This window comes from Mustela lutreola, chromosome 12, assembly GCF_030435805.1.
Source record: "Mustela lutreola isolate mMusLut2 chromosome 12, mMusLut2.pri, whole genome shotgun sequence".
Lineage (NCBI taxonomy): Eukaryota > Metazoa > Chordata > Mammalia > Carnivora > Mustelidae > Mustela > Mustela lutreola.
The window spans coordinates 20,674,141-20,691,233 of NC_081301.1; the positions used below are offsets into that span (position 1 = coordinate 20,674,141).

The window sequence follows — 17,093 nt, forward strand, 5'->3', positions numbered from 1 at the left end:
CATCTCAAAAATATGCCATCAACAAAATTAATTACATCAAAATTACTTTAATGCTAAAGAGAGAAATGTTATTTCCAATATACAAAATAAACTAGGAGTTAATATTTCTAATATATAATGAATACATATAATTTATTAGAACTAAAGATGTGTATTTTTTAATCTTTCAAAGATGTGTATTTTCAAAAGAAAAACATATATATTTCAAATCTAATAAGCAAAAGTTGATTGCTTGCTACTATAAAAATTCTGGAGAAAAGCTGATTAATAAAAGGGGTCCTTGCACAAAATCATAAAGGAAGTCACGTGTATGTGTGTATGTTTAAAAAAATATACACATAAAAACCCAACTCAGAATGCAATAGAAATTTAAATTTATGACAAATGCCCTAAATTTACATTTAATAACCTCAAAATGTAATGGAATCTAAGCCACTGGGGAAATAGTCAGTTATTCTTCTAATAATATGTCCTCTTTACTCATTACTACTGGCTAAGATTTGGGATGAAAAGCATAACAGAGCTGACATGAAAATTAATAATTTTATTCATACCTTGATTAACATTTTATCATTTTGTGAGTTTAGTTTTGAACATAAATAAGGATGACTTTCCACTAGGAGAACAGAATTTAAACGGCATCAGTAAAAACTAAACAAAATGAAAAAATTTCTCTTTGTTTCTGGTTTACTCAACAGTCATTTGTCAGAGTATTTATTTAAAAAAAAATTCTATTCAAAGATATGCAGTATTTCTACAACGATTTGATAAGGACCCAGCTTACACAACATCCGTTTTAAGAAGAGCACCTGATTTTGCTTTCAGTTAGTTCTTTCAAAAGGTTTCTTCTTGGCTTAGTCCCAAGTATACTTCCTATATTAACTGAGTAAGGACCATCTGTACATATTCATTCACATACATTTGGATGTGCTGTAATTCTAAATTTAAAAATCAAATCTATGTTTAGAATGAAGACTATCTACAATAGTAAACATACAAAACAAAACTATTAAGAGCAGAGAGTCTAATTTGGGCTCTATAGAAAAAAGGTAAATTTGTAAGTTAACTTTATCTAACTCCCATGAAAGAAAAATGTCAATCAGAGTTTTATTTGTTCCAGTGATGTTTCTAGTAAAATAGTAGTTTTTTTTTTTAAAGATTATATTTTCAGAGAGAGAGAGAGTGAGAGAGGGAACACGAGCAAGGTAATAGGGAAAGGGAGAAGCAGGCTTCCTGCTGAGCAGAGAGCCTGATGTGGGGCTGGATCCCAGGATGCTGGGATCATGACCTGAGCCAAAGGCAGATGTTTAATGACTGAGCCACCCAGGCACCCCTAAATTAGTATTTCTTTAACGCTAAAAATATTTTAGCAATATAATAAATATCCTTCCAAAGAACAATGGATCAAAACATTAGGATGATTCCTTAGGACCTTCTCATCAGTTCTTCATACTGTTTTTCCTTAGAAGTTCCAACTCCAAGCCAGACCAATTCTCTTTGCAAGAGTACAGCTAAATCACAGTTTATGATTGTATTAACTATATGCTGTACTTGGCCATACCTGCTTTTTATAGCTATCATAAAAAGTGCAATTTCAAAAAAAAAAAGAGTGTAATTTTATTAAGAAATAAAACCTAAGAGAATGTAATCTATACAAAAAATAAAGTTTAAAATATTTTTCAAATAGGCTGAATTTCTTTTCCATAACAATTATATAATAAGATATTCATATTTTGTTTAGTAAAGAGTCTTGATGTTTCATTCATTGTCCACTAGGCAGATGCAGGGAAATCTGGGGTAAGTTAGTGGAAGGGGTAATGCAGCATTATTACTAAGCTGCAGTAAGTTAGTAGAAGGATACTGAGGTAAGGGGCGCCTGGGTGGCTCAGTGGGTTAAGCCGCTGCCTTCAGCTCAGGTCATGATCTCAGGGTCCTGGGATCGAGTCCCGCATCAGGCTCTCTGCTCAGCAGGGAGCCTGCTTCCCTCTCTCTCTCTCTCTCTGGCTGCCTCTCCGTCTACTTGTGATTTCTCTCTGTCAAATTAATAAATAAAAAAGCTTTTAAAAAAAAAAAAAGGATACTGAGGTAAATTCATGGAAGGATGTGTGATACAACAGCCTTACTAACTGTTTTGGTATACTGGACCACTTTGCAAAATACAATTCTGAATTCTACCCTCTAATATAAAATAAATGAGAATATAGAAAACTGTCAGGCTAAGTCTTCTATTTTATTTTATTTTTTTTTAAATGGTGGGGGAGACACAAATAAACTAGATACAACTATCTATTTAAGTGAAAAGGTACCACTACTTTATTCTATATGTATTAAGAGTCAGATTTCCTATCTAGTACAAAGACCTTGACGAGCCTAATGAAAATGTGTCTAAATTATGCTAGGATTAGCCAAAGACTATACTGTTAAAAAGTTCAACACCATTAATCACTAAGGAAGTGGAAATCAAAAATACAATGAGGGGCGCCTGGGTGGCTCAGTGGTTTGGGCTGCTGCCTTCGGCTCGGGTCATGATCTCAGGGTCCTGGGATCGAGCCCCGCATCGGGCTCCCTGCTCCACAGGAAGCCTGCTTCCCTCTCTCTCTCTCTCTGCCTGCCTCTCTGCCTACTTGTGATCTCTGTCTGTCAAATAAATAAATAAAATCTTTAAAAAAAAAATACAATGAGATGGGAGAAGGGGGGTGGGGTTAAAAAACAAAAAACAAAACACAATGAGATACTACTTCATGCACCCAGGATAAATATCATTTTGTTAAATAGAAAACAACAAATATTGGTCAGCATGTTAAGAAACAGAAAACTTTTTTACACTGCTGGTGATGGTAAAATAGTGGAGCTACTTTGGAAAAGTCTGGCAGTACCTCAAAAAGTTAGAGTTATCATACACCCATCAATTCCACTTCTAGGTAGTTGCCCAAGTAAAATGAAGTTATATGTCCAATTGTATAGGAGTGTTATTAGCAGCATTACACAGGACAGCAAAAAAATAGAAACAACTTCAATGTCCATCAAGTTACGAAAGGAAAAACAAACTATGATATATCCATATAGTGAAATATTATTTGGAAATAAAAAGAAACCCTGATACATTGCTACAATGTAAGAAAAAAATATGCTAGGTGCAAGAAGGTAGTCACATGCTATGATTCCACATATATGAAATGTGCAGGATGGGCTAATCTATAGAAACATAAAATAGATCAGTGGTTGATGGTCTGGGAGGAAGAAAAGAGGGACTGCTGATGGGTATGGGTTTCTTTTTGGGGTGGTAACAGAGCTTTGAATTAGATAGTGGTGACGGTTGCACAACTCTGTAAATATACCAAAACCACTGAACTGTGTATTTTTAAAGAGTATATCTTATGGTATGTGAGTTAAATCTCAATGAAGCTATTATTTTAAAAAGAAAGAAAAATGAATAAGCTGAAAAGCATTATTTTGAATGAGGATATGAATATTTTCCTTCTATAGCTTATTAATAATACCATGACTGTGTCAACAAAATCATAAATTGGGTAAAGGCACAGGTACTGCAGGCTTCTAGGAAACTTTTTCCAAAATACATGACTTCCTTGAGAGGCATTAAAATGAAAAAAACCAAAACGTGCCACAAATTTCTGCTTTCTATATACTCCGTTCTGTATATCTGTTCATCTTTGTCCATGTTTACTTCTGGCTTATTAGATTTGAATAATGAAGCTAAATGCATGATACCCAAACCCTTGTTATATAATAATAGCCCAGATTAAATAAATACTACATCTTAGAATCAGAGAACATTAGAATGTCAAAATTAGATAGAGGCCTCATACAATTATTTCCCTCTCCTCTCAGTCCATTCCAATTAGGCCCATGTACTCCAGGAAAGTAAGTTATCAGACTCTTTTAAAGTTTGAGATAAGGGGAGCCTGGGTGGCTCAGTGGGTTAAGGCCTCTGTCTTCTGCTTGGGTCATGATCTCAGGATCCTGGGATCGAGCCCCGCATCGGGCTCTCTGCTCAGCAGGGAGCCTGCTTCCCCCCAGCCGCCTGCCTCTCTGACTACTTGTGATCTCTGTAAAATAAATAAATAAAACCTTTAAAAAATAAAAAAATAAAAAATAAATAAATTTTGAGATAAAAAATAAAATACTTCTTTTAGAATTATTTGTTGCTTTTAAAATACTTGTTCTAAACTGCCACACCAACTAGATAAACAGGAAGGCCAAGTTGGTTCAGACAAATAAATAATAATGGAAAAGCACCAGTTCTATTGTTATTACACACCCAACATCATGTCATTTTGGCTTCCAACAGCAACCAAATATCTTGATACCGATAGGAGAGCATAAAAATTCTTTTCAAAGATAACATTAATACACCAAAAATTATTCAGCTTGCAGCACCTGGGTGGCTCAGTGAGTTAAGAGTCTCCCCTCTCCCTCTGCTCCCCACCCCTACTAACTTGCTCTCTCCCTAAAATGAATAAAATCTTCTAAAAAAATAATAAAAATAAAAATTATTCAGCTTAACATCAGATACAAACCTTAAATCTAGCCATGCAATATTAACAGCACAATCCTACAGCTGTCCTCTCAGCCCTGAGAGTACACTGACTGGACGGATGGCCTTAACTCAGATGAATTTCCTTCAGAATATTACCTGGATAGAATATATTTAATTATTTCTATGTTTCTGAGAATAATAAAGGCCTGATTCCTAGCAAACTGAGCCAATGGTTTTGTAAGTGCTGACGGCGCAGAATTCTCTGATGTGCGTGGATGAGGGACTCTGTCACCTCATGTGCCATACCTGGTATGCACTGTGCTGTGGCCTCAGTGGTTATGGTTGGAGCGACTGGGGGCTGCTGCTGACTGGAACTCACTTCTGGCTCTGTGTTAACTGAGGGAGAAAGAGCTACCTCACAGGAAGAAACCTGGCTGGGCAGATGGGGCAGGAACTCTTCAGAAGGAACTTGGTCATCCTGTCCAGGCAGCTGCAGTGCAGACAAAGGGATGCTGATCTGTTTGTTAGGATGGGATGTGCTCACAGGCATCTGCATGGCCACCTGCTGGCTGGTACCATGGGCACCAGGGGGTCCTCTGTTTGGTGAAGCCAGAGATACCCTGGCAGTCTTCTGGACAATTGGTCTGGACATGACAGAGGGGGATGCAGACACACCATGTGGGTCTAGCTCTGTGCCAATGGCAGATGTCACATGGGGAATCAGCTTAGCAGACCCTATGCAGGAGGGACCAGCATGAGTCTGAGGCTTGGGTTTTGCCATCTGTGTCAATGAAAGGGCTGGTCCATCTACCCCTCCAGTCAGCTCTGCATTCGCCACAATGTAATAATCTTCAGGAATCTCTTGTTTGATTTTCTTAATGATGACATCATTGCTGCATTCATCAACCATCTGAGCTTGAGAGCTGGAATGGAGAGAAGATGGGACTATTCCAGGCCTTTTTCGAGCAATGCTTTGAGGCCTTTGGGTTTGGGGTTCAAAGTCACTATCCTCGTCTGTAACAGAAGACTCACAAACCATGTCAAACAGGGTGTTTTCATCTTCATATTCTTCTACAGCTTCATCCAGTTCAGAGGGTTCACTGCAATAAGAGAAGTCACAAGAGTCTCTGGTCCGATTACAGTCTAGCTTCGCTTTCACAGGTCTCCCAGGGTACCTTTCAACAGGGCTAGTTTGTGTCTCAGAGGGTACTCCAATTATACTGGGACTATCAGAGTTAAAACTTCTGTTATCCTGGAAACAGACCCTTTCTTGGGACCCAGCTCTGCAAGTAGCTGTCAGCGGCCAGTGATAAGCATGGCCAGCACTACAGCCCCACATTGCTGTGAGGTTCCCATGGGAACCTTCCGAAAGCAAGTGTTTCAGGTTTGGAATGAGGCTGCAAATGGTCCCATGGCTGTGGGCCCAGCTGACCAATTTGGACAGATTCTCAGATGAAGTATGAAGGCAATCCTCCATGTTACAGGATCAGCAGTGTCCTTCCTAAAGGGAAATAATCAAAATAAGAAGCCATTATTACCCAAGATATTCCCGTATCTCTTTTACTTCAATTTCCTTGAACTATGATCATGTGGCATAAAAAAGAAATGTACTTTAAAACTGTATCTAGTTGGGGTACCTGGGTGGCTCAGTGGGTTGAAGACTCTGCCTTCGGCTCAGGTCATGGTCCCAGGTCCTGGGATGGAGCCCCACATTGGGCTCTCTGCTCAGTGGGGAGCCTGCTTCCCTTCCTCTCTGCCTGCCTCTCTGCCTACTTGTGATCTCTATCAAATAAATAAATAATCTTAAAAAAAAAAAAAAAAGAGGTGAGCCTTTTCATGGTATATTTTACTTCCAAAGTCACAAAGAGAGGTTTATTCAATTCCTTAATAATAAAATGTGTGGGGGTGCCTGGGTGGCTCAGTGGGTGAAAGCCTCTGCCTTCAGCTCAGGTCATGATCCCAGGGTCCTGGGATTGAGCCCCGCATCAGGCTCTCTGCTTACCAGGGAGCCTGCTTCCTCCTCTCCCTCTCTGCCTGCCTCTCTGTCTACTTGTGATTTCTGGTGTCAAATAAATAAATAAAAATCTTAAAAAATAATAATAATAAAATGTGTGCCTTATCTGTATTAACCAAGAGTATGCACTTCCGACTTCACCCTCTGCCATCAGAAACTTCATTACTAAAGGTAGAACCAACAAAGGTTTAGGTCCATTCTAGGATGAGTCACAGAAAGGAAGTCAATCCTCTGCTGGGCAGTGGAAAACAAATAACGTAACTCAGAGTCTAAGGAGAGAATTAAGAGCTGCAGAAAGAAAGTCTTTAGCAGGGAAGGGAGACTTGACCAGGAGGAAAGCCACTAGGGTGTGCCTCCTGGGGTCAGGGGCAAAGGCAGTTTGCAGACCAGAAGCAAGGATGAGTGGGCCAGGTCAGGTGCCAGGACTATAACCAAATCTTAGGAGCTGGCTATCTGTCTCCTTGCTGTCTGAAATTCCTGAAATACTGCCTTTCATTTCACCATTTGAAAGAAAAAAGATGTGTCTGGTTTGTTCCACCATTTAAGCCTCCTGGGCACGTAAGGATAATCATCTACCAAACAGGAGTAAGCCATTCTTTATTGATCGGAGGTCAAAAAGAATCACTTGTTATGGGTCCTTGGCTGGGTAACAGTGAGGAAAACATGATGGGCAAGAAAAGTAAACTGGGACATGAGGAGTCTGCATATGATCAGAATGGTCAAGTGTGTTTTTGATAAAGGGGAGATCCTGGGGAAAACTGAGCAGGGGAGGAACAAGGATCTTGATGTATGGGTTAGTCTGTCCTGTTCATCTGTAGCTGTGAGTGAAAAGTGGTGCCTCACTGTAGGTGGGCTCCACACTAAGGTGCCAAGGTCTAACTGTAATTGTCAGGTGGCCATACAAAAGGACACATCTGAACCTCCACGGTGCCCCATCAATAGGTAAATTCAAAACCTTTCACATGTTATGAGGCCTCTGTGACATGGTCATGGCTACAGTCAACCCCTCAAGCCTCATTTCCTACTACTATGGGCTTTTCCCATATTTCTCACAGTCTCCTCTTCTCTAAACAGTTTCTCATGCCCACTGGTCCTCTAAAAACTCGTTCTCTGGGGCAAGGGGGCGGGTTGGGGTCGGGGTGGCTCAGATGGTTAAACATCTGCCTTTGGCTCAGGACATGATCCCAGGGTCCTAGGATCAAGCCCTGCATTGGGCTCCTGGCTCAGTGTACAGTCTGCTTCTCCCTGTCCTTATGCCATTCCCTCTGCTTATGTTCTCTGGCTCTGTCTATCAAATAAGCAAATAAGCAAAAATAAGCAAAATCCTTAAAAACAAACAAACAAATAAAAAACGTCTTCTTTGGTGTGATATGCAGCCCTCTTCTTTCTTCATCTGGAAAACTTTTCAAAACTGAACTTGGGACCACCTCCTCTTGAAGTCTTTATAGACCTCCTTTCAGTCTCAGATATTTATTTACTTCTTCACTCTTCACTTGTATTTCTATCATCTCTTATCTCTGTACTATTATCAGTGCCATTCGTGTCTGTCTCAAACTTCACTGAGAATTCCCTGAGGACAGGAACCATTATTTTTTAAACTTTTTATTTATTTTTAAGCTTTTAGTATAAGGGGCTATAATTTTTCATTCTTCAATTAGGTCCTAGTTGGGGACAGAGATATTAACATGATATGGCCCTGCTCTTATGACCTTATAAGCCATTGTTAATGATGAATAAATAAAGAATGAATTAATAGGGGTGCCTGGGTGGCTCAGTGGGTTAAGCCTCTGCCTTCGGCTCAGGTCATGATCCCAAGGTCCTGGGATTGAGCCCTGCATCATCGGGCTCTTTGCTCAGCAGGGAGCCTGTCTCTTTGCCTACTTGTGATCTCTGTCTGTCAAATAAATAAATAAAATCTTTAAAAAACAAAACACAAAAACGATGAATAAAAAAAGAACTAATTAATAAACATATAAATACTGGCGGTGCCATCAACACTAACAAAATAAACAACACCCTCATATAAGAACATGAAATTTCCTCCTATCGCTTTTATTGTAATCACTAAAGCGAACAGAGAATACTTCTCCCCAGTAGTCCCAAACCACAGCTGTCTTGTACACAGGAGAGTAGTAAGTGAGCTACCAGATTTTATGAAGTGGCCCAGTAAATGGGAAGACCAGTGACTGGTGTAAGAGTTAGGAACTTCAGTTCCAGCCTGGAACCGATGTCTGTAGCCTAAGACAAGTCACTAATTACCTCTAAGCTAAAATGTCAGGACTATATGATCTGTATGTTCCCTTCATACTTTAGGAAGTTAGGGACTTATTTTATTTATATTCCTTTTATATAACTTTAAAGTAAAAATGCAGATAAAAGAGAAAGACTGGAACACTTATCCCAATGAGCACTGAGTAATGTACAGAACTGCTGAATCATTACACTGTACCTCTGAACCAAATATACTGTATGCTAACTATATCGGAATTAAAATTAAAAGCTTGGTTAAAAAAAAAAAAAACTGAGGTTTTTGATGTTTGTTTTTTAAGCTTTCTTAAAATTGGTATGGCAGAGACCATCTGCCTACCCAGTATCCATTCTTTTTCCTTACAGAGAGTCCTAGTTTATTGGGGCAGCAATATGATCACCTAAAACACAGTTCCCAGCTTCCTTTCAAATAGGAATTGTCATATGACACAGTTCCAGCCAATAACATATAAATAAAAGTCACTGAGCGACATGTCTGATTTTGGCCTTTTTGCCTTTTTCCCTTTGTCCTTCCCTTTCTTTCTGCCTGGAATAAGGACATGATGGCTGGAGCTCCTGAGGCCACAGTGGGAACATGAAGTAAGAACTTAAGGATGGGAGAGAACACCCAGAAGGAGCTTGGATCCCTGTTGACATCATACAGCCACTACATCAACTCTGAACTATCTAGGATTCTTTGTTACATAATGAAATATAAGGTCCTGATCTTGCTTAAGCCACTGAACTCAATTACTGATATACAAAAAATAATATTCATCTCTAGTTTTTATTTATTTTTATTGTTCAAAGATTTTATTTATTTACTTATTTGACAGAGAAAGACACAGCAAGAGAGGGAGAAGCAGGCTTTCCGCTGAACAAGCAGCCCAATGCGGGGCTCAATCCCAGGACCCTGAGATCATGACCTGAGCCAAAGGCAGATGCTTAACAACTGAACCACCCAGGTGCCCCCATCCCTGGCTTTTATTTATTTATTTTTTAAAGATTTTATTTATTTATTTGACAGACATATCACAAGTAGGCAGAGAGAGAGAGGGGAAAGCAGACTCCCTGCTAATCAGAGAGCCCGATGTGGGGCTCAATCCCAGGACCCTGAGATCATGACCGGAGCTGAAGGCAGAGGCTTTAACGCACTGAGCCACCCAGGTGCCCCAACTGTTTTCATTTTTATTCTAGTAAAAATATGATTAATATAAGCATATGATGAATCATCTAAATAATCACCTTAGATCCAAATACTGCCTTCGTATCTATACTCACATTATTGTCCATAATCACCTAAAGTGACATGATTCAACTTTCAATTTGTTGGGAAGCCTGTTCATGCTGTTTCTTTTTTAGCAAATATAAATATAAAACTTGTCTTTTGCATTAATAATTTGCAAATGACAGCCATCATGATTTGACATCATGAAAATGGCATATGTGATACTGAAACAATACACCACTTTAAGTGTCACAGAGTAATGAGAAAATAAAAGAGCTGAAATAAATATATGTTCATAGAAAGAAAATAATATACATTATGACACAATATCTGAATGAAGATGTAACAGTTCAAATATGTAAAAATGTGGCAGAATCAAAACACAAAATTATATAAGCATGCGGAACTCCAAAGAACTTACGGTTCAGGTAAGAGCTACTATACAGTAGTAAAATAGTACCTTTGCTGAAGGTACCACAAGCCAGAAAAAAAATTATAAGACAAAATAGATAAAATTTTAAATTTTGTTAAAAGCTTATCCACTTAATTCTGTAATAACCAGCAACCTTTAAGAATCAATAGATAGTAATCATAAGTCACTTTTATTACATTCTGAAATTCACTAGCAATCTCATGAAGAGGCTCTTAAACTTTTCTTGAGTATCATAAAATGAAAATATTTTTCCAGTATCATTATTAATATATTTCAGCCAGGCAACCAATGTTAACCAATGTAGTTATGAGAGCATAATCTGCTGATATTTAGGGTAATTAAATGGATTGAGTCCAAGCCAACAAGGAATAGCTATCAATATATTGCAATACATTCTATATTTAATACAAAACTGTATCAGTAAGAAGACAATTAAGGTATTTCTGAGCTGCTAAAAATAAGTTCTAGATTGCAGTTAATTTAATTTTTTCTTTTTCCTTTTTCCTTTTTTTTTTTTTTTTTTTCTCGCCTTCGGGTAAAATTTTTTTTTTTTAACTGTTACCTATTTCTTTTTTATCGATTTTTTACTAGTTTATCTAATATATATATATATTTTTTTACATTTTTCTTAGGTGTTTTCTTTTTTTAAAAAAATTCTTTTCTTTTCTTTTCTTTTTTTTTTTTTTTTTCTTTTTTCTTTCTTCCTTTTTGAACCTCTTTTTATCCCCTTTCTCCCCACTCATGATTTTGGATCTCTTCTAATTTGGCTAAAGCATATTTTCCTGGGGTTGTTGCCACCCTTTTAGTATTTTACTTGCCCCTTCATTTACTCTTATCTGGACAAAATGACAAGACGTAAAAATTCACCACAAAAAAAAGAACAAGAGGCAGTACCGAAGGCTAGGGACCTAATCAATACAGACATCGGTAATATGTCAGATCTAGAGTTCAGAATGACAATTCTCAAGGTTCTAGCTGGGCTCGAAAAAGGCATGGAAGATATTAGAGAAACCCTCTCGAGAGATATAAAATCCCTTTCTGGAGAAATAAAAGAACTAAAATCTAACCAAGTTGAAATCAAAAAAGCTATTAATGAGGTGCAATCAAAAATGGAGGCTCTCACTGCTAGGATAAATGAGGCAGAAGAAAGAATTAGTGATATAGAAGACCAAATGACAGAGAATAAAGAAGCTGATCAAAAGAGGGACAAACAGCTACTGGACCACGAGGGGAGAATTCGAGAAATAAGTGACACCATAAGACGAAACAACATTAGAATAATTGGGATTCCAGAAGAAGAAGAAAGTGAGAGGGGAGCAGAAGGTATACTGGAGAGAATTATTGGGGAGAATTTCCCCAATATGGCAAAGGGAACGAGCATCAAAATTCAGGAGGTTCAGAGAATGCCCCTCAAAATCAATAAGAATAGGCCCACACCCCGTCACCTAATAGTAAAATTTACAAGTCTCAATGACAAAGAGAAAATCCTGAAAGCAGCCCGGGAAAAGAAGTCTGTAACATACAATGGTAAAAATATTAGATTGGCAGCTGACTTATCCACAGAGACCTGGCAGGCCAGAAAGAGCTGGCATGATATTTTCAGAGCACTAAACGAGAAAAACATGCAGCCAAGAATACTATATCCAGCTAGGCTATCATTGAAAATAGAAGGAGAGATTAAAAGCTTCCAGGACAAACAACAACTGAAAGAATTTGCAAATACCAAACCAGCTCTACAGGAAATCTTGAAAGGGGTCCTCTAAGCAAAGAGAGAGCCTACAAGTGGTAGATCAGAAAGGAACAGAGACCATATACAGTAACAGTCACCTTACAGGCAATACAATGGCACTAAATTCATATCTCTCAATAGTTACCCTGAATGTGAATGGGCTAAATGCCCCTGTCAAAAGACACAGGGTATCAGAATGGATAAAAAAACAAAACCCATCTATATGTTGCCTCCAAGAAACACATTTTAAGCCCGAAGACACCTCCAGATTTAAAGTGAGGGGGTGGAAAAGAATTTACCATGCTAATGGACATCAGAAGAAAGCAGGAGTGGCAATCCTTATATCAGATCAATTAGATTTTAAGCCAAAGACTATAATAAGAGATGAGGAAGGACACTATATCATACTCAAAGGGTCTGTCCAACAAGAAGATCTAACAATTTTAAATATCTATGCCCCCAACGTGGGAGCAGCCAACTATATAAACCAATTAATAACAAAATCAAAGAAACACATCAACAATAATACAATAATATTAGGGGACTTTAACACTCCCCTCACTGAAATGGACAGGTCATCCAAGCAAAAGATCAGCAAGGAAATAAAGGCCTTAAACGACACACTGGACCAGATGGACATCACAGATATATTCAGAATATTTCATCCCAAAGCAACAGAATACACATTCTTCTCTAGTGCACATGGAACATTCTCCAGAATAGATCACATCCTCGGTCCTAAATCAGGACTCAACCGGTATCAAAAGATTGGGATCATTCCCTGCATATTTTCAGACCACAATGCTCTAAAGCTAGAACTCAACCACAAAAGGAAGTTTGGAAAGAACCCAAATACATGGAGACTAAACAGTATCCTTCTAAAGAATGAATGGGTCAACCGGGAAATTAAAGAAGAATTGAAAAAAATCATGGAAACAAATGATAATGAAAATACAACGGTTCAAAATCTGTGGGACACAACAAAGGCAGTCCTGAGAGGAAAATATATAGCGGTACAAGCCTTTCTCAAGAAACAAGAAAGGTCTCAGGTACACAACCTAACCCTACACCTAAAGGAGCTGGAGAAAGAACAAGAAAGAAACCCTAAGCCCAGCAGGAGAAGAGAAATCATAAAGATCAGAGCAGAAATCAATGAAATAGAAACCAAAAAAACAATAGAACAAATCAACGAAACTAGGAGCTGGTTCTTTGAAAGAATTAATAAAATTGATAAACCCCTGGCCCGACTTATCAAAAAGAAAAGAGAAAGGACCCAAATAAATAAAATCATGAATGAAAGAGGAGAGATCACAACTAACACCAAAGAAATACAAACTATTATAAGAACATACTATGAGCAACTCTACGGCAATAAATTTGACAATCTGGAAGAAATGGATGCATTCCTAGAAACATATAAACTACCACAACTGAACCAGGAAGAAATAGAAAGCCTGAACAGACCCATAACCAGTAAGGAGATTGAAACAGTCATTAAAAATCTCCAAACAAACAAAAGCCCAGGGCCAGACGGCTTCCCGGGGGAATTCTACCAAACATTTAAAGAAGAACTAATTCCTATTCTCCTGAAACTGTTCCAAAAAATAGAAATGGAAGGAAAACTTCCAAACTCATTTTATGAGGCCAGCATCACCTTGATCCCAAAACCAGACAAGGATCCCACCAAAAAAGAGAGCTATAGACCGATATCCTTGATGAACACAGATGCAAAAATACTCAACAAAATACTAGCCAATAGGATTCAACAGTACATTAAAAGGATTATTCACCACGACCAAGTGGGATTTATTCCAGGGCTACAAGGTTGGTTCAACATCCGCAAATCAGTCAATGTGATACAACACATCAATAAAAGTAAGAACAAGAACCATATGATACTCTCAATAGATGCTGAAAAAGCATTTGACAAAGTACAACATCCCTTCCTGATCAAAACTCTTCAAAGTGTAGGGATAGAGGGCACATACCTCAATATCATCAAAGCCATCTATGAAAAACCCACCGCAAATATCATTCTCAATGGAGAAAAACTGAAAGCTTTTCCGCTAAGGTCAGGAACACGGCAGGGATGTCCATTATCACCACTGCTATTCAACATCGTACTAGAGGTCCTAGCCTCAGCAATCAGACAACAAAAGGAAATTAAAGGCATCCAAATCGGCAAAGAAGAAGTCAAATTATCACTCTTCGCAGATGATATGATACTATATGTGGAAAACCCAAAAGACTCCACTCCAAAACTGCTAAAACTTATACAGGAATTCAGTAAAGTGTCAGGATATATAATCAATGCACAGAAATCAGTTGCATTTCTCTACACCAACAGCAAGACAGAAGAAAGAGATATTAAGGAGTCAATCCCATTTACAATTGCATCCAAAACCATAAGATACCTAGGAATAAACCTAACCAAAGAGACACAGAATCTATACTCAGAAAACTATAAAGTACTCATGAAAGAAATTGAGGAAGACACAAAGAAATGGAAAAATGTTCCATGCTCCTGGATTGGAAGAATAAATATTGTGAAAATGTCTATGCTACCTAAAGCAATCTACACATTTAATGCAATTCCTATCAAAGTACCATCCATCTTTTTCAAAGAAATGGAACAAATAATTCTAAAATTTATATGGAACCAGAAAAGACCTCGAATAGCCAAAGGGATATTGAAAAAGAAAGCCAACGTTGGTGGCATCACAATTCCGGACTTCAAGCTCTATTACAAAGCTGTCATCATCAAGACAGCATGGTACTGGCACAAAAACAGACACATAGATCAATGGAACAGAATAGAGAGCCCAGAAATAGACCCTCAACTCTATGGTCAACTAATCTTCGACAAAGCAGGAAAGAATGTCCAATGGAAAAAAGACAGCCTTTTCAATAAATGGTGCTGGGAAAATTGGACAGCCACATGCAGAAAAATGAAATTGGACCATTTCCTTACACCACACACAAAAATAGACTCAAAATGGATGAAGGACCTCAATGTACGAAAGGAATCCATCAAAATCCTTGAGGAGAACACGGGCAGCAACCTCTTCGACCTCTGCCGCAGCAACATCTTCCTAGGAACAACGCAAAAGGCAAGGGAAGCAAGGGAAAAAATGAACTACTGGGATTTCATCAAGATCAAAAGCTTTTGCACAGCAAAGGAAACAGTTAACAAAATCAAAAAACAACTGACAGAATGGGAGAAGATATTTGCAAACGACATATCAGATAAAGCACTAGTGTCCAGAATCTATAAAGAACTTAGCAAACTCAACACCCAAAGAACAAATAATCCAATCAAGAAATGGGCAGAAGACATGAACAGACATTTCTGCAAAGAAGACATCCAGATGGCGAACAGACACATGAAAAAGTGCTCCATATCACTCGGCATCAAGGAAATACAAATCAAAACCACAATGAGATATCACCTCACACCAGTCAGAATGGCTAAAATCAACAAGTCAGGAAATGACAGATGCTGGCGAGGATGCGGAGAAAGGGGAACCCTCCTACACTGTTGGTGGGAATGCAAGCTGGTGCAGCCACTCTGGAAAACAGCATGGAGGTTCCTCAAAATGTTGAAAATAGAACTGCCCTATGACCCAGCAATTGCACTATTGGGTATTTACCCTAAAGATACAAATGTAGTGATCCAAAGGGACACATGCACCCGAATGTTTATAGCAGCAATGTCCACAATAGCCAAACTATGGAAAGAACCTAGATGTCCATCAACAGATGAATGGATCAAGAAGATGTGGTATATATACACAATGGAATACTATGCAGCCATCAAAAGAAATGAAATCTTGCCATTTGCAACAACGTGGATGGAACTAGAGCGTATCATGCTTAGCGAAATAAGTCAAGCAGAGAAAGACAACTATCATATGATCTCCCTGATATGAGGAAGTGGTGATGCAACATGGAGGCTTAAATGGGTAGAAGAATAAATGAAACAAGATGGGATTGGGAGGGAGACAAACCATAAGTGACTCTTAATCTCACAAAACAAACTGAGGGTTGCCGGGGGGAGGGGGTTGGGGAGAAGGGGGTGGGATTATGGACACTGGGGAGGGTATGTGATTTGGTGAGTGCTGTGAAGTGTGTAAACCTGGTGATTCACAGACCTGGGGATAAAAATATATGTTTATAAAAAATATATGTTTATAAAAAATAAAAAATTAAAAAAAAAAAAAAAATAAGTTCTAGAATCTACTGATTTGCTTCAACAGTCTGATGATGAGGTCTACACTGAAAAAATAATGCCTTTTCTACATTTTCAAGAAATAAAAATAACTTCAGATAGTATTTCTCATATCTGATTATGGGCAATGATTAGATTAGACACTCAGCTTTACAGAGTTATCATGTGACACTTGATTAAAAACAAATTCAAAGAGGGATGCCTGGGTGGCTCAGTCAGTTGAATTTCCAATTCTTTGTTTTGGCTCAGGTGGTGATCTCAGGGTCATAAGATCAAGCTCTGCATCAAGGCCCACATTAGCCGGCAGTCTGCTCGGGAATCTGTCTCTTCCTCTCCCTCTACCCTCTTGTCCCTGCTCACTCACTCTAATAAATAAATAAATATTAAAAACAAAACAACAGTATAGACAAAAGGCTGATATCCAGGGTCTATAATGAACTCCTCAAACTCAACACACACAAAACAGACAATCATATCAAAAAATGGACAGAAGATATGAACAGACACTTCTCCAATTAAGACATACAAATGGCTATCAGACACATGAAAAAATGTTCTTCATCACTAGTGCTCAGGGAGATTCAAATTAAAACCACATTGAGATATCACCTTACACCAGTTAGAATGGCCAAAATTAACAAGACAGGAAACAACATGTGTTGGAGGGGATGTGGAGAAAGGGGAACCCTCTTCCACTGTTGGTGGGAATGCAAGTT

The 17,093-nt window shown here is 38.3% G+C and overlaps 1 protein-coding gene across 3 annotated transcripts in view; it reads right to left on the minus strand.

Moving 5' to 3' along the window:
- The window catches only part of KIAA1958 (KIAA1958 ortholog), a 159,190-nt gene that overhangs the window by 63,719 nt on the left and 78,378 nt on the right, over nucleotides 1–17,093 (minus strand). For all 3 annotated transcript variants that reach the window (XM_059141125.1, XM_059141126.1, XM_059141123.1), the window contains exon 2: nucleotides 4,805–5,999. In XM_059141125.1, the coding sequence (XP_058997108.1) occupies nucleotides 4,805–5,975 (1,171 nt within the window). In that variant the 5' untranslated portion in view covers nucleotides 5,976–5,999. The remainder of the gene's footprint in view (nucleotides 1–4,804; nucleotides 6,000–17,093) is intronic.